Here is a 27,715-nt window from a genome sequence, read left to right as displayed (position 1 = left end):
GCCCCTCATTTGCATATAAAATTGATCATCAAATCTGAAATAGTTGCATCTCAGTACTATCTCTAACAGTGCACTGAGAAAATCAATCTGGTCAGAAGAAAAATCCGAAGCAGTTTCCAACATAAATCTCACAGCCTCAATACCTCCTTGATGAGGTATTGAGGTATACAGGCTCTCTACATCTAGAGTGAAAAGTAATACGCACCAGGAACATCTACACTGCTGCAGTGAAAGGTTCACTGCATTGGTGGTTAGCTAGGTGGGCGGGGCTGCAGGAGCTGTGGCCACACCCTCCCCATGATGCACATACAGTTCCCCATCAGGTCCACCAGGTGAGGAATTGTTGCGTCAGCTTTAGGTGGCGCATGCGTATTTTTGTCTGCATCTGACACATACGGAGAGGAGGTGTGTCACAGGTTTGGCGACCTATCAGTGTGTAGCAGCATAAATTCCCCATCAAGTCCTCCAATATGAATCTTACTTTGATTGGTCAGTTTGAATACAATGCTGTGATTGGATGCTGTTTAACACAGTGGACTATATAAGACTGTCAGTTTGTCTGTTTGATGCCAGACCACATATAGCCTTGCTTGAAAAAGGAGCTATATGCTTTGAAACGTTGCAGATGTTTGCTATATGATGGCATATTAAAATAAAAAAAAAACTATTTCAAGACAACGGCGCCAGTCCTCTTCCTTTAAGCTAGTGATGATCCAGGGTGCTGCCGAATCGACTGAGGCACGTCGCAACAAATTCTGTGTGTTGCTGTGCTCCGTTATCTTCTATATTGGACATGTTTATATACTTATTCACATCATATTTTTAGCATCATTATATACTAAGTACTATGCATCTCCATAAATATAATGAAGAAGCTAGTGCTGCCCATAACATGCATAGGTTGTGCATAGCATAATGCATAGCAATCTGAAGTGAAAATAAACTTTTGATATAATGAATTGTATGTGTAGTACAGCTAAGAAATAGAATAGTAGCACAAATATGAGTCTCATATTGTTTCCAGTACAGGAAGAGTTAAGAAAATGCACCTGTTATCTATGCAAAAGAGCTTCTCAGAGCTCTCCGACTTAGTCAGAGGGCAATGCTATTTTCTAAAGCACTTCTACATTTAGGCTGCTTACACACCAAGATGTTACAGGCGCACGTTAGTGCGCCTGTAACGCTCCCCCAACGCACAGCAATGTAACACAAGTGGGCTGTTCACACAGCCCACGTTGCGTTACATGTAACGCTGCACGTTCTCTGCAAAGTGCAGCATGCTACGGCGTTGGAGCGGCTATAGCCGCGTTAGACTGTTTGCACATGCGCAGTGGGGGGCGGAGAGGAGGCGGGGAGAGCCAGCTACAGTAGCCGCGCACATGGCTACTTAATATTCACTGCACTGGCGGGCGCTGATTGGCCGGCATGACCACGTGATGCGGAGTGTCTCGCTCCGCATCACGTGGACCCGCTGGCCAATCAGCGCCACTCTGGGAGACATTATAGGAATCGAGCCGCCTAACGCGGCTCACTCTACCGTCGGCTCTTGCAGCACCATACGTTGTGTTAGGTGCACGTTATGCGACCTTAACGTAGCACCTAACGCAACGTCTTGGTGTGCAAGTAGCCTAAATATATATATATATATATATATATATATATATATATATATATATTATATATATAATATCTATCTATCTATATATATATATATATATCTATAGATATATCTATAGAGATATCTATAGAGATATCTATAGATATATATATATATATATATATATATATATATATATATATATATATAAAAGAGTTTTTTTCTTTGCTGTTAATGTTCTATTAATTATCCGTACTACACATACAATTTATTATATCAAAGTTGTTTTTTGCTTCAGAGTCACTTTAAATATAGTATGTGAAATGGAATACTTTATATTAGGGATGGGACGACGAATCCGGCGAATCCATGAATCCCTCGAATATTGGGAAATATTTGAGATTCGTGAATTAGAATACCGACGCCATTTTCCGCTATCCGAATCCGCCGAATCCTGACGCTGCATTGCTGCGCATCCGCCGCTCCCCCCGCTCACACTCGTCCTCCGACCCCCCCGCGCCTCCTCCGCTCCCCGCATAGTTGGTATCAACTCACCTATCCAGAGCGGAGCGCAGAGCAGCAGACCTCTCGCTGACTTCCTGGTTCCCTCTAGTGACGGCTTTTACAATGACGTAATCAGTAAAAGCCGGTCCGGCCACTAGGGGAAACAGGGAAGTAATGAAGAGGTCTGCCGCTCTGCGCTCCACGGGAAAGGTGAGTAGAAACTTATTTATGCAGGGGGGTAAGCGGAGGAGGCCGTGGGGGGGGGGGGGGGGTTGGGGGGGGGGCTACCTACATGAAGGCCACTATACCTACCTACCTACCTACATACCTACCTATGCTTAAGGCCCTATACCCTGCTACCTATACTGAAGGTCCCTTTACCTACCTACCTACCTACCTACCTAAAGGCCCCTATACCTACCTGCCTACCTACCTAAAAGCCCCTATACCTACCTACCTACCTACCTAAAGGCCCCTATATCTACCTACCTACCTTAAGGCCCCTATACCTACCTACCTAAAGGCCCCTATACCTACCTACATACCTACCTATACTTAAGGCCCTATCCCCTACTACCTATATTGAAGGTCCCTTTACCTACCTACCTACCTAAAGGCCCCTATACCTACCTACATACCTACCTATACTTAAGGCCCTATACCATGCTACCTATACTGAAGGTCCCTTTACCTACCTACCTAAAGGCCCCTATACCTACCTACCTACCTAAAGGCCCCTATACCTACCTAGCTACCTACCTATACTTAAGGCCCTATACCCTGCTACCTATACTGAAGGTCCCTTTACCTACCTACCTAAAGGCCCCTATACCTACCTAAAGGCCCCTATACCTACCTACCTACATTCCTATACTTAAGGCCCTATACCCTGATACCTATACTGAAGGTCCCTTTACCTACTTACCTACCTATACTGAAGGCACATGTACCTTACTACCTATACTGAAGGACCCTATACCTAGCTACCTACCTATACTGAAGGCACATATACTCTGCTACCTATACTGAAGGCCCCTATACCTAGTTACCTATCAATACTGAAAGCACATGTACCTTGCTACCTATACTGAAGGCCCCTATACCTTGCTACCTATACTGAAGGCACACGTACCTTTCTACCGATACTGAAGGCACGTGTACCTTGCTACCGATACTGAAGGCACACGTACCTTTCTACCGATACTGAAGGCCCCTATACCCTGCTACCTATACTGAAGGCCCATATACCCTGCTACCTATACTGAAGGCCCATATACCTTGCTACGTATACTGAAGGCCCCTATACCTTGCTACCTATACTGAAAGCTACCAATATTGAAAGCACCCATACCTAGCTAGCTATACTGAAGGCACCTTTACTTCACTACCTATACTGTGGGTACCTATGCCTGGGTACCTATACTGTGGGCAACTATACCACGGATCGCACAATTCTTATGTGCAGGATTCGTTAGAGTCGGGATTCGAAAGGTTTGAGATATTCGAGAACCTTTTTAGATTCGGATTCGGATTTGAAGAAATTGTGGATTCGTCCCATCCCTACATTATATGATGAGCATGGAACTGTGATATTGGTGATATTGTTGGACTTCATGATCAGCTCTGATATAGTGCAGAACAAGTCACTGCTTTAGATTGTATTGGACTTTGTCTACTGTATTGTACTTTACATCTCTCCCTATAACTTCAAATACAAGTTTTAAGACTGTAGAATGTATTGCTTTTAAATGTAATTGTAACTTTCTTTTCTTCGAATAAGAGCAGCAAAACTATATTTCTGTGTTACACATCCAGGGGGACAGCTGTGTCACACGACTGTCCCCAGTACAGCGCTGCCATAGATCGCAGCGATGTACCATGTAAATATACGGTTTCGCCGTCTAACAGTCTCCTAGCGGTGATTGCCGTTGGGAGAATGATCCCAGAGCGGAGCTCCGTCATCCAAGCGAAGATGCTCACGATCTCCTGCAAAACACGCTCCCAGGACGATCGGCGTTAGGCGGTCCTGGGGCTGGCGCCACGTTCACGCCCATCAGCGTGACACGGTCGCCTAGAGGTTAATGAGAGAGAGAAGAATTAATTTTTCAAACACCAGACCATATACTTACGATATATTGTTGCCATTGTTTCCAGTAAATTTCCTGAAAATGATATGCAGCTGTAGTTGGAAGAAGATTTTTAATTCCATTTAGCTACACAATGATTTGCATAGCTATGATATACAGTATGTTGTGTACATTTTTTGGCCTAAAATGAAGTTACCATTTACATTTACATTTAATCATGCTAGCAATCCTATATCTACTCTTTCAGAAACTTTGTCAGCAACCCTGCAATCCTTTGAACTAGGGACTCCTCTTTTGACTGTGGGGCTCACCAATGGGTGACTTTTGACCCTGGGCTCATTACTTGTGAATATCTATTGTTCCTGATATTTTATTAAACAATATCATAATGACACCACTTCCATAAGACTGAAGTACAAGTGCAAAGCAGACTACGGTATTTTAATGAACTGCTTTTGCATAGTATCTTGCTGCACTTGCTTATGCTTTTGTATGTCTGCCTTTAGTTTAGCTTTATGTTTTCCCACACAAGGCATTTCCTTAACTATGCTCCTTGGACAAAACACTTTTTGAGGTTAGGTCCATAGGAATGACAATCATTTTAAAAGGAAATTGCTGTATGCTTTACTTAGATGAGCAATGAAATCTGTTTTGATACTTTATAACTGGTCATATTTTCAGGTAATTCTTTCTTTTTAAAACTTATGCTTGTGCACTAAATTTGCAGTCTGTGTGGTTGGGTTATGTTTTATGTTTTCTTGAAACACAGTATCCCTTACAGTACCACATTCCAAGTGAGGTGTGGTTTTATATAAGTCATGAAGAAGAAGCAAAAACATACTTTTGTTAAAGTAACAAAAGTTGCTTTAGGTAATATCTTTAGGGCCCGTTTCCACTATCGCGAATCCGCATGCGTTGCCCGCATGCGGATTCACACAGTCAGTACAAGTGGATGGGACTGTTTCCACTTGTGCGTTTCCCCGCACGTTTTTCTGTGCAGAAAAAATCTGCAGGGTAGGGCTCTCAGAATTCGCCTGCGTGTGGAATGCAGGTGAATCGCACGCAATGTATTTAATAGGGAAATCGCATGCATTTTCCCCATGCGTTTTTTGCCGCGATTTCGCATGCGATTTCGCATAGGTATTAATGTTAATTTACACAGGCAGTGACATGGTTAAATTCGCATACAGCCTTACCTATGCGAAATCGCATGCGAAATCGCGGCAAAAAATGCATGCGGAATCGCACCCGCATGCGATTTGCCTGCGGTGATTCGCCGGCGATTCCGCAACGCTATAGTGGAAACGGGCCCTTAGTGACTAACTAAAAAAAGTTTTCTTGCAAGCTTTCAAAATGTTAATTTTTCAAGCATGATGAACTGGATTATAATCATACCATGTGGTTTTGATCCAGTTTGTTCTGTACTGTAAATGAAGAAGACAATTACCAAATTGAGAACGTTTGCAAAAAACCCGCCAGAAAAACTATCTACATTTAGTAATTGTAGTTATTACCTAAAGCAACTTTTGTTATTTTGACAAAACACTAAGTAAAGCTTTTAACTATAGCTCAACACATTTATATTTCTCAGATTAGCTGTATAGGCTAATAAAAAACTTACAGGAAACGGAAAGGAATGCTTTTGTATTATTTTAAAAAAAAGCCTGCTTACATAAAGATTTCCTTTTTTTTTTACTTCATTAGTCCCAAACATGGACTACAATGGGGGTTGACACAACATATAGAGGATCTCGACTTTGCAGACGATCTATGCTTACTCTCACAAAGTTTCCAGCATATGGAAATAAAGTTTCCAGCATATGGAAATAAAGTTAGACCATCTACTAGAGGAGAGCAAGAGGGTAGGTCTAATGATTAACTGCAAGAAAACTAAAGAGATGAGATTAAACAGCAACGTTGATCCTAAACGAAAGTTCCAGGTGTATGGAAAACCTATAGATACTGTGACTGAGTTTCAGTATCTGGGCAGCCTGATGACAATGAATGGTGGTGCCAGTGCAGATGTCAAAAGTCGAATCAAAAAGGCAAATGCAGCCTTCGTACAACTGTACCAAATTTGGAGATCCCATGATATTTCCACGAAAACCAAACTGAGAATATTCCAAAGTAATGTGAAGACAGTCCTCCTGTATGGATGTGAGACATGGAAGGTGACAGCAGAGATAACAAAAAGCCTCCAAACCTTTATAAACCGCTGCCTTCGAAGAATACTAAATATCTGGTGGCCAAATGTAATTTCAAATAAAGAGTTGTGGGAAAGAACCCAAGAACAACAAGTGGACGTGCAGATCAAACGCAGAAAGTGGAGATGGATTGGCCATACTCTTCGCAAGGACAAGTCAATTGAGAAAGAAGCCTTAAAATGGAATCCTCAAGGCATTTTACACAAAGGGTTTTTTTTTCATGCATAAATGCCAAAAATCATATTTAGTTTCTAGATTTTTCAAATAAAGTTCTTTAGAATGGTCGCCATGGTTACCTGCCTAAAAAATGTTAGGTTCAGCCTCTTTAGCTGAGACCAAAAATGCATGCCATTTCAAATTCATCTATAACGTTTTGAAACTTTTTGTGACCTAAAATTTCAACATTTCAAATATTACAACTCAATGTCCCATGTTGCCAACAACTCCACTTTACAGTCACACCATCTTTCCAGGCCAAGGACAAAGGCACACCAGTCCTCAAATAGATCTGGAAGAAAGAACACGATTTTACTAAAAGAACAATGGATTTTCCCCCGAAGGCAATGGGCAGCAGAGGTCAGCTGTAAATTATACCCCAATTTAGAGAAAATAAATAAGGGGTGGTGCATCCTGACTGCATATATGCTGGGTGAGCAAGCAAGTGGCCAGCATGCAGGCACACATGTTGGTGGGTGCCGCATGAGAGCTGAAAACTCAGGAGTAGAGATAGCCCGAACGGTTCACACGCAAACTTATTCACGCAAACTTCGGTGGTTCGCGGTGAACCGCGAACTATATGCGAGTTCAACCTGCCCCCTATACTACATCATTAGGGTCAACTTTGACCCTCTACATCACAGTCAGGAGACACAGGGTAGCCAATCAGGTTACACTCAGTCCTGGAGCCCCCCCTTATAAAACGCAGGCAGCGTCAGCCTTTTCACTCACTCGTGTGGCTGCAGTAATTAGAGAAGGGAGAGAACCTGCTGACATAGGGAAAGCTTAGTTAGGCTCTTGTGTTAGGCTTGTTAGCTTGCTCCTTGCTGATACTTATTGCTAAAAAACACTCCTCATCCTCAACAGCTCTTTTGAGAGCTAATGTTGTTCTTGTGATCTATTTTTTTTTGTGTGTCCCAGAGACACTTGTGTTGCATATACAGCCCTGTCAGTCAGTCGCAGCTGCTGGACCTTGGCCCCTTGGTAATTCCTACTGTGCCACTGCCAGGCCCAGCACATTCAGTGACTACCTAGTGTGTGTGACAGCTGCACATTTGTAATACCAATCCCTGCATACCTGTTCAATAGTGCACCTACCTACATGACCACAAGCAGTGTTATATTATTTACCAGTCAGTCACTGCACCTGTTCACGTTCACGGTACCTGTGTGTGTGACAGCTGCACATTTGTAATACCAATCACTGCATACCTACCTGTTCACAGAGCCGGATCTTCAACCAGGCACCTCAAGCAGCTGATTAGGGCCCCGTTTGGGGTCTAAGGGGCCCCATCAGCACATAATTTGGAGTTTCTATACAGTGTGCGCCATGGGCAGAGCACTCCAGGTTTACAGGGCAACCAGGATGTCAAAAAGCCCACATGTGCGGGCACTGCAGCATCTGCAGATTCTGAGCACTAAGGCTGCACTGTGTATGTCACTCCTGTGCTGACTGGCTGAGCGTCTCCCTCTGTGACATAAGCTCCGCCCACCTTTTCTCCTTACTCTTGCTCTGATAGCATCTCTTTCCTCCATGTGTGTGGCGGCGGGCTCCTCAAACTGCAGTTTCCCTCGATGGCTGTGTCCTGGATTTCTTCTCTGGCATTCCCCTCCTCACAGAGTGCACTGGGCTGCCGCTCTGCACACACAGTGGGTGAGGTGAGAAGCTTATTATCTTCTGCATTCTTCTCCTGGCTGATCTCTGGCTATACGGAGGAGGGGTACTTAACCCTTTCACTTAGATGTGTTGTTTTCAAAGCTCTGGCATTGCATTTAATTTTTCAGCATGTGTAACAAACAGTCTAGCCTTATTGGGATTATTTTTGACTCCATTTGTTCAAGCCATATTTATTTTTTGGATCACATCTTGCAATAGCATTTTCCATATTGTTGCATGTATCTAATGTCGCCCTTTCTACCAGCAGCACCCATTGTGATCCCCTGTATTCCCTGTCTGTAGCATTCAGTGTGATCTCTCTGCTATGCCTGATAGATACAAAAATCCCTACAGCAACCTTTAAAGGACAATGGTAGAGAGAGGTATATGGAGGATGCCATATTTATTTCCTTTTACAGTAAACGTGAAATGTAGAAATAAAAAGATTTTATACTCACCTGGGGCTTCTTCCAGCCCCATAATCAATGATGCATCCCTCGACGTCCTCCGTTCTGCCGCAATCAGCCCCGATAATCTGGCTCAGTTGCACCAGTCGGAACTTCTGCACATGGGCGAAGGGGCTGCGCATGCGCAAAAGAGCAGACTGGCGCAACTGAGCCAGTTACCAGGGCTGATTGCAGCAGAACGGAGGCACTTGGAAGGGCGGTGAGAGATGCTTCGACGCTTATTGGGCTGTAGGAAGTCCTGGTTGAGTATAAAATCTTTTTATTTCCACATTTTGGGTACACTTTAAGCAATACCATTTGCCTGGCAGCCCAGCTGGTCTATTTGGCTGCAGTAGTGTCTGAATAACACCTGATCTGCATATGCTTGTTCAGGGTCTATGGCTGGAAGTATTAGAGGCAGAGGATCAGCAGGACAGCCATGAGACTGTTATTGCTTAAAGAAAACCTGTAACGAAGAAAAGATCCCCTCGGGGTACTCACCTGAGGTGAGGGAAGCCTCCGGATCCTATTGAGGCTTCCCCATCCTCCTCGGTCCCACAGTGGGGGAGATAAAGCTCCCCGAACAGCGGGGATATAAATATTTACCTTCCCAGCTCCAGCGCAAGCGCAGTATCGGGTCTCCGCCTCGGAGATAGGCGGAAGTAGCCAATCGCTGTTGGGCCGCTCTATTGCGCAGGCGCAAGTCTCCTGCGCCTGCGCAGTAGAGCGGACCTGACGGAGATTGGCTATTTTTGCCTGTCTCCATGCGGAGAGCCGCAACAGTGCCCCTGCTGGAGCCAGGCGAGGTAAATAAATCAGTGCTTATCAGCCTTGTCGAGGGAGGATTCCAGGACACTTCGGGGGAGCCAGCGCTGGACTGCCTGCAGCTACAGGAGTGGGGAAAGCCTCATTGGGACTCTGCGGCTTCCCCCTTCTGAGGGGAGTACCCCCCAGGGGAACTTTTTTTTGTTACAGGTTCTCTTTAATAGGAAATAATTATGGCAGCCATAAATAAATAAAAAGTATCATAGACTAATTTAGCTCCACCCACTAACTCTGCCCTTGTCCGTCTAAAATTTTAAGTGTCCAGATTTTTTGAGCCTTTTGTCCATCAACATTTTTAAATCTGGTTGGCAACGCTGCCCTGCCGCCAAGAGCATGCCCGATCAAGGATGCAACCAATTTGGGGTAGAAATTGATTGCATGTAACGATCAGACATGCTGCCAGATCTCTGGCCGACGTGCTCGATCAGCCTATTCATGCCCAATGTCAAAGTGGAGTAGCCATGTCTCCAAAACTTTGCTGCACTTAACATTTAACCCCCTCAAATGATTTTTTTTTGGGGGGGGGGGGGTGTGGAGGTGTCTGAAGATAATCAGCACCGGGTGCCAAATACCCTAGCTGCCGCTGTGGCTAGGGGGACCCAACATGTAATCATTTGGCAGTGGAGCAGCTCTTTTACCTGCCAGCCTGCCGCCGCAGCAGTGCTGAGCGGTTTCCGAAACGATGAGCGTCGTCGTTACTATGATAACAAGACGCTGTCCATTCCAGCCCACAGAGTCAGCGTGCTCCCTGCACCACGTGACACGTGGCTGGCAGACGCTGCTGATCTCATTGGCCCTCCCCCTCCCTCCTCCTGAACATGCTGCAGGCTCAATGTGACAGCGCAGTCCAGGCGCCATAATAGTGAGCAGTACTTGAGGCAGCAGTGGGTTGTATCATGAACGGCCTAGGGGTATACATTACTGAAGAATATAATACTGTATACTGAAGAATATGATATATGTATATATATATATATATATATATATATATATATATATATATATATATATATATATATATATATTGCACACAAAGTAGTTTGCAGATAATGAGCAGGCTTATAAGTGGCTGCCCGCCCACCCACAGTTCAAGGGGGGGGGCCCAAATCTGCTACTTTGCTTAGGGCCCCACTTGGCCTTAATCCTGCTCTGCCTGTTCAGTGCACCTACCTATGTGAGCGCACGCAGTGTTATATACCACCAGTCACTGCACCTGTTTACGGTACCTGTGTGTGTGACAGCTGCACATTTGAAATACCAATCCCTGCATACTTACCTATTCAGTGCACCTACCTACACGAGTCCACGCAGTTTTTTATTATATACTAGTCCCACTGCACCTGTTCACGGTACCTGTGTGTGTGACAGCTGAACATTTGTAATACCAATCACTGCATACCTACCTGTTCAGTGCACCTACCTATGCCAGTACATGCAGTGTTATATACCACCAGTCACTGCACCTGTTTACGGTACCTGTGTGTGTGACAGCTGCACATTTGTAATACCAACCACTGCATACTTACCTGTTCAGTGCACCTACCTACATGAGCCCATGCAGTTTTATATTATATACCAGTCACTGCACCTGTTCACGGTACCTGTGTGTGTGAGACAGCTGCACATTTGTAATACCAATCACTGCATACCTACCTGTTCAGTGCACCTACCTACGTGAGCACATGCAGTGTTATATAACTTCAGTCACTGCACCTGTTCACGGTACCGGTGTGTGACAGCTGCACATTTGTAATACCATTCACTGCATACCTACCTGTTCAGTGCACCTACCCACGTGAGCGCACGCAATGTTATATTATATACCAGTCACACTGCACCTGTTCACGGTACCTGTGTGTGTGAAAGCTGAACATTTGTAATACCAATCACTCCATACCTACCTGTTCAGTGCACCTACCTACGTGAGCGCACGCAGTGTTATGCACCACCAGTCACTGCACCTGTTCACGGTACCTATGTGTGTGACAGCTGCACATTTGTATTACTAGTCATTGCATAATTGTTAACAGTACCTGTGTGACCACATGCTGTGTAATATACCAGTCCGTGCATTACCTGTTAACTGCACCAGTGTGACAGCTGCACATTGTATTGTAATAACAGTCACTGCATACCTTTCACTGCACCTGTGTGACTGCACATTGTATTAGTCAAGTCAGTGCATACCTTTCACTCCCCCCCCCCCCCCCCGATATGGACAAAACAACAGGCAGAGCCTGAGGCAGACCCAGAGGCAGGCCACCCGGCAGGTCTGCTCGAGGTCGTGCTGACGTGACTTCGTGCAGCCCTGGCTCAAAGTATAGTGCTCTGGAGAAGGCACGTCCCATCAACTCCCAAGATTGTCAGGACGTGGTTGACTATTTAACACAGAACACCTCTTCTTCCGCAGCCACCAGCGCTACTACAAGCACCACATCCGCTGCATTTGACACTTCGCAGGAGTTATTTGGTGGGGAATTCACTGATTCACAGCCATTATTGTTACAACAATATGAAGGCGCTAAGCAAGTTACACCACCTCATATGTCTGAGTTAGGCGACGACACTATGGACGTAAGGTGTGAGGAGGAGGATGATAAAGTACCTGCTGTTGGTGCAGTTTATGAGGTGTCTGAGGCAAGCAAAGCTGGGGAGGATGATTATGATGATGATGATACTGCCATGAATGCCACGTGGGATCATAATAGACAAGATGACCAAGGGGACAGTTCAGAGAGGAGTAGGAGGAGACGAGTTGCTGAAAGAAGAAGGGGGAGGTCATCGCCAAAAACAGCTGGTGGCAGTGTCCGGCGCCATGTATCGCCCCCTATGGACCGCCAGCCAACATGCCATTCAAAGTCAGCTGCTGATGCCACCGTAGTGCCCACACCCCTGGGCTCAGCGGTGTGGAATTTTTTTTGTGTGTCTGCCTCATATCAGAGGAATGCCATCCGTTTTCTCTGCCACCAAAAATTGAGCCGTGGAAAGGCCAACAGCCACGTAGGGACAACTGCCATATGAAGGCACATGGAGAAAAGGCACAAACTGTAATGGGAAGACCGCCTTAGAAAAAGCAGCACACAAAAGCAAAGCCACCCTCCCTTTTGGAGGAGGAGGTGGCGGAAGAACAACCGCAGCAGGAGTCACAGGGGGCTTGTGCTGCTACACTTTCCCGTGGTATTGGTCATGGCTGGGGGAGGAGGAGAATTTACCTGACATCACCGAGGAAGAGCAAGTGGAGATGGATAGTACGTCTGCATCCAAATTGGTGCAGATGGCAGCTTTTATGCTGTCCAGCCTGTTGAGGGACCCCCGTATAAAAAAACTCAAGGGGAATGAGCTGTACTGGGTGGCCACGCTACTAGACCCTCGGTATACGCACAAAGTGGTGGAGATGTTTCCAAATCACCAGAAGGCAGAAAGGATGCAGCACTTGCAGAACAAGCTGGCAACTATGCTTTACAGTGCGTTTAAGGGTGATGTCACAGCATGATGGAATAAAGGTACCACTGCCAGTAATCCTTCTCCCAAGTCCACGCAGGCAAGGACAGGATGCTCTAGCAATCTCATGGTGATGAAGGACATGCGGACATTCTTTAGTCCAATGTCTCACCTTAGCCCTTCCGGATCCACCCTCCATCAACGCCTCGATCGGCAAGTAGCCGACTACCTGGCCTTAAGTGTGGATGTAGACACTGTGAACAGCGATGAACCCCTGGACTACTGGGTGCGCAGGCTTGACCTGTGGTCAGAGCTGTCACAATTTGCCATCCAACTTCTGTCTTGCCCTGCCTCAAGCGTCCTGTCAGAAAGGACCTTCAGTGCAGCTGGAGGCATTGTCACTGAGAAGAGAAGTCGCCTAGGTCACAAAAGTGTTTAGTACCTCATCTTTATCAAAATTAATGAGGCATGAATCCCGGAGGGCTACTGCCCACCCGAAGACTAAGTCAGTCCCCACACACAGCATCTCTGCCTGCACGCCGTGTGAGTGTGACTGCCTGCCCCATGACTAAGTCGTTCCCCACACAGCATCTCTGCCTGCAGGCCGCTTGACTGCCTTCTCCACCGCCACCACCAACAGGGTCCAGGACTCCAAGCGGATTCCTGAATTTTTAAGGCCACTGCTAGCAGCGGCCGCTATAATAATTTTTCTGGTGCATGTACATGCCTGCCTAATTTTTCTGGCTGCACTGCAGCAACAAAACAAAAGGCATGTACATGTGTCAATTCCCCTTCATGATCGCTACCTTGCCGCAGTGAAGGGGCTTGCATATCACAATGAAGCAATGACCTACGGCTATATGAGTGTCTGGGGGGGGGGGGGCACACCCAAGATAACAAGATCGTTGCTTCATTGTGGACAGACCAAATTCGATCAGCTGGACAGTCACTGTTCTGTCATTGAGCTACCCCAGCCCGGCAACCATATGGGCTGGAAAGCCGCCATCACCTGCACTCTCGTCATGGTGCGCACCAGTCCAGCACAGCCGTCACTACACAAACAGCTGTGTGCGGTGCGTTACACAGTGAGTTTGGTCTGTCAGTGTGAAGCAGTACACTAATTACATTACCTGATTAATGTATACACATGCAAGATGTTTTAACCACTTTACCCCCGCGCGTACGTATTTCTCCGCCCCTTTTTCCATCCTTTAACAACCAGGGACGGAGAAATACGTACTTTCCGCGTTCCCGACGCTGTCCGCGCTCCCGCTCGTAAACACGCCGCCCGCCGCTAGTAAACACGCCGCCGCCCGCTCGCCCAGAGATCAATGAACGGGAAAATCCATTCCCGTTCGTTGATCTAAGCCCCGCAATGATCCGCTGCTCTCCTATGGGCAGCGCGATCATTGTGAGAAAAAACTCACGTGTCCAGCCTCCTTATACTTCCTCCAAGCTTCCTTGGAGGTCGCATTAAAACAAAAAGTTACTGTGGCCATCTTGTGGCCAAATAGTAAACTACACCCTACACATTTTTCACATACAAATAAATGACTTTTACACATAAAATTAACTCATTACCTCCCACACTCCCCATTTTTATTTTTTTTTTGTAATTAAAAAAAAATTAAAAAATTTACAATTAAAAAAAATACATAAATAGTTACCTTAGGGACTGAACTTTTTAAATATTTATGTCAAGAGGGTATAACACTGTTACTTTATAAACTATGGGCTTGTAATTAGGGATGGACGCAAAAATGAAAAAAATGCACCTTTATTTCCAAATAAAATATTGGCGCCAAACATTGTGATAGGGACATAATTTAAATGGTTTTATAACCGGGACAAAAGGGCAAATACATTTCATGGGTTTTAATTACAGTAGCATGCATTATTTAAAACTATAATGGCCGAAAACTGAAAAATAATTATTTTTTTCCCCACATTTTTCCTATTTTCCCATTAAAACACATTTAGAAAAAAATAATTCTTGGCATAATGTCCCACCTAAAGAAAGCCTAATTGGTGGCGGAAAAAACAAGATATAGTTCATTTCATTGCGATAAGTAATGATAAAGTTATAGACGAATGAATGGAAGGAGCGCTGAAAGGTGAAAATTGCTCTGGTGCTCAGGGGGTAAAACCCCTCAGTGGTGAAGTGGTTAAAGCACTTTAGGCCTCCAATTTAGCATGCAATGTGATTTCTGCCCTTAAAACGCTGCTGTGCGTCAAATCCAGATTTTTCCCCGGGACTTTTGGCGTGTATCGCACTCTGCCATGCAAAAACTAGACCCCTTGAAACATCTTTTCCATCACTTTTGTGGCCAGCATAAATGTTTGTAGTTTTCAAAGTTCGCCTCCCCATAGAAGTCTATTGCGGTTCGAAAAGTTCACGCGAACCAAACTTTTTGCGAAAGTTCGCGTTCCAGGTTCGCGAACCTAAAATCGGAAGTTCGAGCCATCTCTACTCAGGAGGGGAGAAGGCTGCCAAATACCTGCACACATACTAGTTGGGCAGGGGCCAGCATACATTATGAGCTGCACAGCACAGCGGACCAATGACGATTGCTAAAGATCAGGCATGTTGGATCTTTAGCGATGCCTATGCATGACCCAATGGCATTGTTGTTGGCACCTCCCCACCCACTGGAAGCCGCACCGGCGGACACACTTGTCGTCCCTCCGCCCCCCTGCGCATAGCATCAGATGCATCGTTAGCCAAAGACGACATGATGCGTCTTTTGCTATGCAGGGGGGAGTGAAAAATGATGAGCACACATAATGAATCAGCTTCTGGTGGTGGGAGCAGTAAGAACAATGTCATTCTGCTGTGCTCGGGTATCATCCAAACACTTTTCCCTCAAGCATGCAGAAAAGCATTTGTCGACTTTTATCGGTGATTCCCAGTAATCATAATTTTTCACCCTGCAGGGGGACATCTGAGTGTGGTGCTAATGGACGCCAGGACCAGAGCCTACTTCCAGAACTTTAGAAATTTTAATGTAATTTTTTTTACATAATTTTGTATTTTAAACTTTTATTATACTAAAAATAGATACTAGACCCTTGCTTTACAGATTTTTAGTAAGTTACAGGCACAAAAGAATTGAACCACTTTTTGCACAGAAAGCCTGCAGAAATGTAATGCCAGGGAGGTTAAGGGTGCATGTAAAGGTTTCAAGGGTTGAAGAATGATAGATGTGTTTTGGAAGGGAATTTCAGAGGCGGGAAGGTGTTCAATGATTCATGATGTCACATTAGTATAAAATGGACCCTGACTGGCTGGTATGAGTAAAGTACTCTGCACCTTGCTATTTTCTTTCTTACACAGAACTTAAACAATTACTAAAAACCCTTAAAACTACATAATGGTTGATTTAATCTTTCATAAAAGCAAACCATAATAGGCCATAGCATATCCATCAGAAATTTCATAATCACACATTATCTAAGCTCGAATCATCTTAAACAGGTGAGTTAAAATATACTCTATGTGAACAAACCATACCCTTTCTTCTACATCCCTCGACCAATAACTCCCCACTGTCCTATAAAAAAAAAAAAAATGGCTTCATTATGTACCTGGTATTTCTTTGGAGAAATGATGAGAGGCTTTATCTTGTTTTCCTTTTTTAAAGATTCCGCTGGAGAAGACGACTTCTTATTATATCTTCAGCTAATGATGAGGAGTGGGCATATCAACAACAGCTGTATGCGCTAAGTGGGCAAGCCTGCAATATGGGTAATCATTATAAATTCAATTATAAATATATTTTACAATGTAATTTAAATGTTCAAGTTTTGGCATCTGTATTAAATATTACATACTCTGACAGAACCTGGGAATTTTGTTTTGGGAAGAATGTCCATGAGCAATTAGAGGCACTGTAATATAGTAGAATGCAATAAGAGCAACAGGTGAGCACCACTATAAGAACAATAATTATGCACAGTGTGCAAGGGAAGACATATGGATAGAACTGAAGAAAGAAATTTCCCTGTAAAATGCACCACTGTCATCATAATTTCTTGATCAAAAGAACAAAGAACCAATTCCATGCAATTATAGTCAAAAAGTTACAAAAGTTTATTTGATAACTAAAAAAAGTGTCATTCGACTTTAAAAACAATTAAAATTATAACAAGGACTGAACAGTTCATGTCATTCAACCACAGGGGAAAATACAGATACAGCAAGGACAAAACCTTTCCAGTAGGGGCTGTAATAACCCATACAGGAGTATGACCTGGGTCATACAGTAGACATACAGCATGCAATTATAGTGTACACAGAAGTGCTAGATGAAGGCAACCATCAGTTATTAAATAATAAATAGTAGTAAAGTGCAACAATATTCATATAATAGGAATACAAGTGAATGAGCCCCAATGCAATGGCAGTGCAAATACTAGGATATGTTACTACCTGCTGTATGACCATAGTGGCTGGATAGTGTAATGGTTAAGGGCTCTGCCCTGACACAGGAGACCTGGGTTCAAATCTGGGCTCTTACTGTTCAGTAAGCCAGCACCTATTTCAGTAAGGAGTCTCTTGGGCAAGTCTCCTTAACACTGCTACTGCCTACTGAGTGCGCTCTAGTGGCTGTCTCGCAAGCAATTTGAGTCCGACAGGAGAAAGTCGCTATACAAATACTGCAATTATTACAAAATCACCAGCAGCTGTAGCAAGTAGCTAGTGGAGCGACCAATAGCGTTCCACTCTGTGCTCATCACATGACCGGGTGCAGGTCAGCTGCCCAACATGTGTAGGGAAGCAAAGCAGTACTTCGGTGTTCCAGCTTTGTTAGAATACACCAGCTGGAGCGGCGGCACAGCAGCGCCTGTGGCCGAAGTGCACTTATAGTTTCTAAAGGATATGTAATAAGAGCCAGTGGGCAGGCCAATCCCAGGCAGGGAGGGAGGATGTGGAAAGGACAAGTGTCCAAGGAGGAACGGAGAGGGCATCTCTAACACTGCAGAAAGCTAATCTACTATGCCATTCCCTTCTACAAGCAAGGGTAAATACATAATTTGCATAATTAAATATTTGAAAATATTTGAATATTTTGGGGTTGTAGATCCACCTCAAATCCTTTCTCAATAGCAGTTTTACCATATCAACTCCTCGCAGACCCATATTAACCATTTCTGCCACCTGGACATGAAGCTTATGTCCGGGCGACTGCTCTGCTGCGGTGCCGTGCCTCCGTGGTGTCCCCCAGTAGCCCTGGGACCAGTGAACGGGAACGTGTTTCCCAATCACCGATCCGTGTCCCCAGCAGAAAAACCGAAGCGCTCTTACAAGAGGATTCAGTCTTTCTGCACATCAAAATTTCCACATCCCCCTTGTGCTTCCGCTTAGCGAGAAGCACAAGGAGGGGAAAAAAACTCAAGGTGGCCATCTTGTGGCCAAATAGTAAAACTACAAATAGGACAAATAGTTCCCCAAGGGTCTGAACTTTTTAAATATGCATTTGGGGGTATACCACACGGGCAAATTAGGGCCTGATCTGATGGGTAGGTGTGCTAGGGGGTGACAGGAGGTGATTAATGGGTGTCTCAAGGTGTGATTAGAGGGGGGAATAGATGCAAGCAATGCACTGGCGAGGTGATCAGGGCTGGGGTCTGAGGGCGTTCTGAGGGTGTGGGCGGGTGATTGGGTGCCCTAGGGGCAGATAGGGGTCTAATCTGATGGGTAGCAGTGATAGGTGGTGATAGGGGGTGATTGATGGGTGATCAGTGGGTGATTAGATGGAAGAACAGATGTAAACAATGCACTTTGAAGGTGATCTGAGGGTAGGTCTGCGGGCGATCTGATGGTGTGGGAGGGTGATCAGATGCCCGTAAGAGGCAGGTTAGGGTCTGATCTGATGGGTGGCAGTGACAGGTAGTGATTGACGGGTGATTGACAGGTGAATGACCAGTGAATGACAGGTGATTGACAGGTGATTACAGGGGAGGATAGATGGATACAGTACATGGGGGGGATGGGGGGGGCTGGGGAGGATCTGAGAGTGTGGGGGGGGGGTGATTAGGAGCCCCCAGGGGGCAGTTTAGGGACCAATCTAAAAAATAGTGTTGACAGATAGTGACAGAGAGTGATTGATGGGTGATTAGGGGGGTGATTGGGTGCAAACAGGGGTCTGAGGGGAGGGCAGGGGGTGTCTGAGGGGTGCTGTGGGCGATCAGAGGGAAGGGGGGGCAGATCAGTGTGCTTGGGTGCCCTCCTGGGGGGCTGCAGCCTGCCCTGGTGGTCCCTCGATCACTGGGACCACCAGGGCAGGAGGCAGCCTGTATAATATGCTTTGTATACATTACAAAGCATATTATACGCTTTTCATGCGGCGATCTGAAGGCTAGTAACCCGCCGGCGCTTCCGAACGGCCGGCGGGTTACTGCGCAAGGGGGCGGAGACTGTCACCGGCGCCTGATCGCGTCACGCGATCGGCGCATAACCACGCCCGCCACCACCACCGATGGGCGTATTGCGGTCGTTTGGGCCCAGCCCTTGCTGCCGCCCATCGGCTGTTGGCGGTCGGCAAGTGGTTAAAGAGGCACTGTAGCCTGTTATTCAGGATACCCACTGTATACTGTTATTCAAGGTACCCACTTTTACATTAATAATTTTAGTTTCAGCATCAGAAAAACTTCTTATATCTCTATATTGCTGTATATTGGTATGCAGCTCCACCCTCCCAGTGGTGTCACAGCCTTAAATGTTTAGCTATGTAGAATTTTCCCAGAGCATTCTGGAGTCCTGATATTATCTTTGCTGACTAAATCCTATATAATAAGAGACAGGTGTCCCTGCGTACACCTGTCTCTGTGTCGGTGGGTCCGTGCTTTTAGCTACTGCACAATTTTAAATGGGCTTGAGTCAACTAGTTATTTATAATTTAACATTGTACAAATTAAAAAAACTATTTTATTCATTACTTTATTTAAGTATGATTCCTCTTTAAAATTAATTGCAGTGCTCTTTTTTCCCCTCAGGACTAAGGCACATGGCCATTTTGAAAATGGTTGGTATTGGTGTGGACGGTGGTGGAGTTTTGGAACTGTACCCTATTAATGGTAAGAAACAAACAAAACAAATGATATTTCAGTGCCAATACATATTGACATTTCTGTCACTAACCAGAATAAAGTTTTCCTTCAAAATGTCAAACAGGATTTGAAATTTGTAATCTTATTAATTAAAAGCTGGCAGTAGTACATATTGAGAGAAATATAAGCCTTCTACAGATAGCCTTCTTTTTGGTGAATTTAAGCAATTATTATTAGTTTTTAGCACATACACTCACTTTACTACTGACAAAAGGAAGACTCGATGTCCGTTCAACCAAGCAGCACCCGACTCATCTCATTAAGGGTGCAGCTTGTGCAAATTTTCATTCACTTGCCACTGTGCAACTTGGAAGCACCACACCCAGAAAAGGGGAGAACAGCAGGGAGCATGTGGTTGCTCCATGGCGCCTACCCCGCAACGCATATTGGGGAGGGGGAAGAAGGCCTAGACAGCTCTACCTAGGACTGCCGCATCCCAGGGAGCGTCATCCACCACCTTCCTCCAAAGAGAAGTCTCGATGTGTGCTCAGCCAAGCAACACCTGACTCATTTCTCACTTTACTACAAGCAAAATGTTATATGAAAAAAAATATGTGCTCTTATGTAATTTTTGGGCTTAGTTTCTTTTAATTTTGTCTCCTGTCTTAAGAGTAGTAGTATTTTCTACATGCCCCTGAAACTAAGATTTTTCATTACAGCACAATTTATTAAAGAGAGCCCAATGTGGGGACCAAAAAAAAAATAAAAAATGATGCTACCTGATCTGTGGGCAGATCCGGTAGCCACTGTCTCCGTCGCTCTTGTGCCCTGCAACAAATTAATTTCACTTTCGTGACCTCTGGGGTCATGACGCTGGAAGGAGAGCGAGATGTTCTCCCAGCATACGGAGAGGCGGGGGAAGGGCCAGCTGCCCAATTACAGCTAAGGAAAGCCTGCAAGAACGCATTTTTAGCAGGGAACCCCTCTCCTCCTTTCCCCTCGCATTAGTGACAATTATTGTTGCCAATATAAGGGGGTGATAGTGCGGTGGTGAGGGGGCAGAGAGTGGCGTGGGGGGGGGGGGGGGACACAGAGGCATGTGAGGCATGCCCCCTACCGTACCACCTCGGGTTCTCTTTAAACCTTTGCTGCACACTCAGGCATGTATAAACTAATTGCATAAAAGCCCAAAATGCAATCAAATCACAACTCAGCATCTTTCTCTAAAATTAATTAGTAGACAGAGGTATTAGTTTACAAAAATATGTACGATTCTGAGTAGTTACAACTGTTCTCTATTAGTATATGTGCAAACACTAACCCAAAGGGTGTCAAAATAATGCATCTTAACCAGTCTTTTACATGCAAATGTATGTTCCACGCTAACCATCTACACAATGCATAAAACTTTGCTGATGCTTACCAATGTGATAATGGTCTTATGCTAGGTACACAACATAAAATTTTCTGGCAGATTTAGCTGCCAGTTCGACTATTTCCAACAGCTCCAATCTAATTTACAATCGATTTTCCATAGAAGTGAACAGAAAATCAAGAGGAAAATCAAGAGGAAATCAGATTGGACCTGTTGGAAATAGCTGCTCTGGCAGGTAAATCTGCCAGAAAATTGTATTGTGTGTACCTAGCATTGAAGGGTTAGGTGAGAGCAGTTTAAACATGACTATAAGATTTGTATAGCATAACAGATACAGGAATATTGGCTCCCATAGGGGCATTAGACAGGTTAAACTTTGGAGGAGTGCTGTAGCGGTGTGGCCAGATTCCAAAAGGCAAAGTTACACACACGAATAGACTACATTTTTGCGGCTGCTATGCAATAAATATCTGTGTATGCATTATAAGTGTTAATTATTTAAAAGGGTTAATACATTGTGGTGTTTGGAATTTGGCCACAACCCTTTAGGACATCTTATCTTACCAGTTTAGTATTTTTATCTTTATGGGGAGATGACCCCAAATCTCTGAATCTAATTAACCTGTCCAAATCTCATTGTCAGCTTTCAATCTCCCCTAGTATTGTTAAACTACAATCACATTGGTAAGCATCAACTTCATGTATTGAGTAGGTGTTATACAGAATTATTATTATTGATTGTATTTATAAAGCACCAACATATTACACAGCGCTGGACAATAAATATGTACAATGGAACAAAGGATGGCAGATGTAATGTAACAAGGTTATACAACATAGGGCAAAGTTATACAAGGCAAACGGTACAATATACATGATCATGTGATTTGGGGCTGGTTAGGTAGGTCTAGTAATTCAAGTATGAAGCAGTCATAGGAAAGGAGCGCACAATCATGTAGAATATGTAAGGGAGGACCCTGCCAATTGCTTACAATCTAAGGAGCCCCCATTTGTGAGGTGAGCCAAAATATCTGTAATTTTTTATTAATTTACTCCATTGGAGTGAATGTCTTTGACATTTCAGATTGACAATTTTAAGTAAGATGGGGAGCTGCAACTCTGATAAAGAAAGTTTATAAAGAGGAGTTGAAAATTTAGGGACGGAGCAGTGGCACAAGCTGGCAAGCAGAGCCATTGTAGGACCTAAATGTATCATCAATGTCACTTTTCTCATCTTTTACATGTCGCAGCTATAATTCTTCCAGTCATTTTGAAGTAACTTTTTCTGGCTTTACTGACACCATTACTTTTCCTTTCACTACTTGTCTTTATAAATGTGCTGTTTTATACTAAAAAAAAAATCTTCAAAACTAACGTAGTATCTCATTATTTCTAACCTTCACAGGAAGCTCCACTGTTGAAAGAGAAGATCTTTCCTTCAACCTAGTCAAAGATATAAGAAATTATTTTCAAGTCAGCCCAGAATATTTCTCCATGCTCTTGGTTGGCAAAGATGGCAATGTAAAATCCTGGTATCCCTCACCTATGTGGTCTATGGCGATTGTTTATGATCTAATAGACTCTATGCAGCTCAGGCGTCAGGAAATGGCTATTCAACAATCACTTGGAATGCGTTGTCCAGAGGATGAATATGGAGGATATGGTTACCATGGCTACCATCACCAGGGTTATGAGGATGGCTACCAGGATGATCATAGACATCATGATGGATACTACGATAGATATCATGACTAGCAGTTATTCATCTAAAATCAATACTTCAAAATAATAAAAAAAAAAGAATGTGTAAATTCATTTTGAAATTTGCACAGCTGTAAAAGTAGTATACATTGTTATTCCATGTATTTTTCTGTAAAAAAAAAATGATTTAAACCAAGACTGCTCTATAACTATAATTTTTTGATTAGGTAAAAATATGACAGGATAAAGTTTTGCTGACTTTATTCCCTTCAAATGAAGATGTCTTATTCATATTTATTTAAATGTTGAAAGCTAAACAGTTACTTTTGCCAAGCAGGTGATTAATATATTTAATCTGATATCATATAATACAGAAAATGGACGTGCTCTAATAGTCTCGACGACTTTAAGAAATTGTTTTACAAAGCCCAAATCCACAAAAACCGTATTTTAATCTTAGATTGACTAGAGAAAGTCTATTAACTTTTTCGTTTTTTTATTGCCGTCACCCCAAGTTGCTTGGTTACTCTGTTTTATTTGTATGATTCTCTTTTGGGGGGAAAAAGTGCCAATTTCCTGTTTATTCATGGACAGGGATCACAGTGAAGAGTTAGAGTGTAGAATTAGAACCTCACTTGAGTTTTTACAGCTGTTACTTTCTTCTATGGCAACACATAAAGCACAGAGCTCTTAGGCTGTGTTCCCACATGAGCTGAGAATGGACATTTTTTGCCTGTTCTCAGCTCATTGGAAAACTCACAGTGAATGTCTCATATTTTATATATAAAAGCAGTTCACACTTGTCAATCCCGGACAGGCAGATGCGTTCACCATATAGCCTATGTTGGCAAGGCATCTGCCCCGGGCCAGACCACAGCGATAATCCTGGACAGGCAGATGTGTTCCCCATATAGCCTATGTTGGTAAGGCATTTGCCCCGGGCTCCAGCCAGACCACTGTCCGCTCCAGCCAGCCGCATGTGGTCCGGCTATAGATGGGAACCGAGCATGACTCTCTCAGAAAAGAAGTGATAGGATTCTTCCCAACATAGGCACAGACTGAAGTGACAAAGTTTTAAAAAGCATTACCTGGAGCTGGGCTTTGCTTTTTTTTTTTTTTGCAATAACACAAGGACACCAAGAGATCAGCAAATTTCAAATAAAGGCAGAAAATCTAAACACAGGATATTTAGCTGAAAAGCCTAAATTTCAAACAAGGAAGGTAACATCTGAGCATTCTGATTTACCTAATAGATGATATTTTTAGAATTGTGCATGGAGATTGGTTTTTAATGAATGCTAAAGTGAGGAAAATATAAACGTGGTGTTCTTGCTAGCCATCTATTGCATATAAAACCTTGTTTCATGAATACTGTTTATTATATGACATGAAAAAGGGTGTAATGTCAGTGGTTCACTTTTTATTGACATTGGTTTGGCCCACTTGAATGTTTCTACTATTTTGCCTAGGCCCCAGATGTTATTTTTGCATCTCATAAAGCACTTTTACATTTTATATGTCAGACTATTTTTTTGTTAATTTAATAAACTGGTATGTTCTAAAAGCTTGTTTTCTTTATGTGGCAACTTCGATGTGTATTTGTATTACACAGATTTAGAATTCTTTAGATATTTAGAGCCCATTCACACTATGCAACACTGCTGGTGGTCATGCATTATACCGCAGTGCACAGCCACCCAAGTTACAGTGCTGAAATCTTTCCTACACTCCATGTCGCACAAAAATTTCTACTACAGTGTGCTGCCACAATACACTGTGGTACAGCACATACAAGGGAGTACTCTTATTTAAAGTGGTATAAAAGTCCCACTTACCGTATACCTTTTCCTAGGTAAAATTTTGCAATTATTTAACCACTTCACCCCAAAGGCGTTTTTACCCTAATGGACAAGTCCTTTCAATGCTCATCCCTTTCATTTGCCAATAGCTTAATCACTAATCACAATGAAATGATCTATATCTTGTTTTTATCTCCACCAGTTGGGCTTTTGGGGGTTGATATTGGTTTTCAGTAATTACTTTATTTTCTACGCATTTTAAAGGGAAAAACAAGGAAAAAATGAAAAAATACACTTTCTCCAATTTTATCCCCTATAGTTTTAATACAAACACTGCTACTGTACATAAAACCCACCCATTTTAATTGCCTTTTTGTCCTGGTTATCACAATATTTGAATTATGTCCCTAGTACAAAGTATGGTGACAATATAGTATTTGGAAATAAAGGTGTATTTTTTCTTTCTGGTGTTTTTTTTCACGCGCACAGGAATGCACGTGCACAGCGGCAGCAGCACTGTCTGACTTATAAAAACGTCCTGGGGCCATTAAGAGGCTCTAGCAGGACATTTTTATAAGTCAGTTTGTCATTAAGTGGTTAAAATACCCACCAATTTCTTTATATTAATGCAGGTATTACAGGATTAACAGAAGTACCTAATTGACTGCTGTTGGTGCCGGTAAAGAGGAAGTTGCCGGGCAGGAGGACACTCTGGCACATACTTTCTAATGAATTATCAAACAAAGATTTTTGTAGGTTTAAATACATTACAGATATTGCCATTTTAACGTTGCCACTTTAAACTATAAAGCACCCCTTCTTTCATCTGCCAAACTCTTTAGCCAATAGAATGATATGCTTGATCTGGCGATTAACAGGTTGTGGTGCAGCAGAACATCTAAAACAATGAATTTTAGGAAGTGTAATAAACTCAGGGATACACTAGGGTCAGTGGACTGAGATAGTACACTACAAGAGAACATTGAAGGCTAATGGCAAACTTTTAAAAATAATCTCAATGAATATTGCAGTATATATATAAATATATCCCATATGGAAATAAAATTTATAGGAATATAAAAGCTTCTATGGATGAATAGTAAGGTTAAAGGTAACATTAAGCTGAAAAGAAATGCATATAAGGCCTTAAACCAGGAGAGGACTGGCATTAAGCAATTATAATTACATCATTATATATTATAATCATTACAACACATTTGATTATTATCTCATCTTTTGTAACAGTCCTTCAAGGTGAATAGTTCAGTACACTGGCATACAGCCCATGTTTTGACATTATTTAAGAAGGGGAAAAAAATCAGATCTGGGAAATGACAGACCTGTAAGCTTAACATCAGTTGTGTGCTAACTATGAGGGATTTCTAAATGTCACAGCATCAACATGGGTTTGCTGAGGAAAGGTCTTGTTTGACTAACATGCTCAGCTTTTATGAGGTAAATAATGTGAATATGGATATTGGGAGTTCTGTAGATGTGATATGTTTGGATTTTGCAAAGGTCTTTGATACGGTTTCCCACAACAGTCAGTGGTGCAGATTTTGAGATTGGTGGTGCTGAATTTGATAATGCAAGGGCTGGGGATAAATCTTGTGCATGGATAAGGACCTGTCTAATGGACAGAAAGCAAAGAGTTGTGGTCAATGGATCATATTTAAAATAGGTCCCGCAGGAATTGGCATTGTGTCCAGTACTCTTCAATTTATTTATTAATGACCTAGTAGATAAAGTAGAAAGTAATGTTGCTATTTTTGTGAATGATACAAAGTTAACCTCTCTGGCGGTACGCAGTTGCTGCGTCCGCTGGGAAGATTTTTTGTAGCAAAATGTGTTTTATATCAGTTAGCTAGCACTTAGCTAGCTAACTATGTCCCCCAAGCGCCGCTGCACCATTTAGCACCCCTGATCGCCGCCAGCAATACGTACCCCTCCGCGATCCCGCGAGAGCCGCAGCTTCCCATTGAGCTTCACTCATCGCTATGGCGATGATCGGAGATGACATCATGACGTCATCCGCAGTCCCGATCGCCGCCATCGCGAGGCCAGGAGGTGATTGGGAGGTGGTGCCATCGCGGCATCCCTGGGAGTACGTATTACGGCGGCGAGCGCAGGGGATTGTGGGGGGGGGGGGGAGCGGAGGCACTTGGGGAACATATAATTGCTATAATTGCTAGCTAACATATATAAAACACATTTTGCTTAAAAAAATCCTCCCGGGGCTATATGATCCCCTGCGGCGGCTAGCCCGACCTTACCGCCAGGGAGGTTAAGCAGAATTATCAACACACAAGACGATAGTGACATATTGCAGATGGATCTGTATAGGATGACTACAGTATATTGGTAAGTAAATGGCAGATACAATTCAATGTTGAAAAATGTGAAGTCATGCATCTTAATCACACCAACGGTCTAGCACCATACAAAATAAATGGTACCTAGATGGGGACTTTAAACTTGGAGAGGAACTTAAGAGTCATGTTTGACAACAAGTTAAATATTCATATTCAATGCCAAGCAGCTGCAGCTAAAGCAAATAAAATGTTGAGATGCATTAAAAGCAAAATAAAACTTGGAATGCTAGGATAATGCCGCCCATTTAGCTCTCTTGTATGGCTGCATCTGGAATATGAAATACAGTTCTGGGCACCACACTACAGGAGGGGCATTGCAATTTTAGAGCAGTTGCAGAGACGAGCAACAAAAATGATCAGAGGGATAGAAGGTCTCACTTACCAGGAAAGGTTAGATATACTGGACTTCGGAGAAGATTTAATCAATGTATAAATAAAGCA

The 27,715-nt window shown here is 43.4% G+C and overlaps 1 protein-coding gene across 1 annotated transcript in view; it reads left to right on the top strand.

Moving 5' to 3' along the window:
* The window catches only part of CCDC80 (coiled-coil domain containing 80), a 227,634-nt gene extending 202,967 nt beyond the window's left edge, over positions 1-24,667 (top strand). The window contains exons 6-8 of the mRNA XM_068269829.1: positions 16,619-16,722; positions 19,974-20,054; positions 22,808-24,667. Coding sequence (XP_068125930.1) covers positions 16,619-16,722; positions 19,974-20,054; positions 22,808-23,157 — 535 coding nt within the window. The 3' untranslated portion in view covers positions 23,158-24,667. The remainder of the gene's footprint in view (positions 1-16,618; positions 16,723-19,973; positions 20,055-22,807) is intronic.
* Positions 24,668-27,715: the final 3,048 nt, after the last annotated feature.

Source organism: Hyperolius riggenbachi, chromosome 2 (genome assembly GCF_040937935.1).
Source record: "Hyperolius riggenbachi isolate aHypRig1 chromosome 2, aHypRig1.pri, whole genome shotgun sequence".
Taxonomy (NCBI): Eukaryota; Metazoa; Chordata; class Amphibia; order Anura; family Hyperoliidae; genus Hyperolius; species Hyperolius riggenbachi.
The sequence above is the reverse complement of the archived record's forward strand: the minus strand, read 5'-3'. Positions and strand labels throughout refer to the sequence as shown.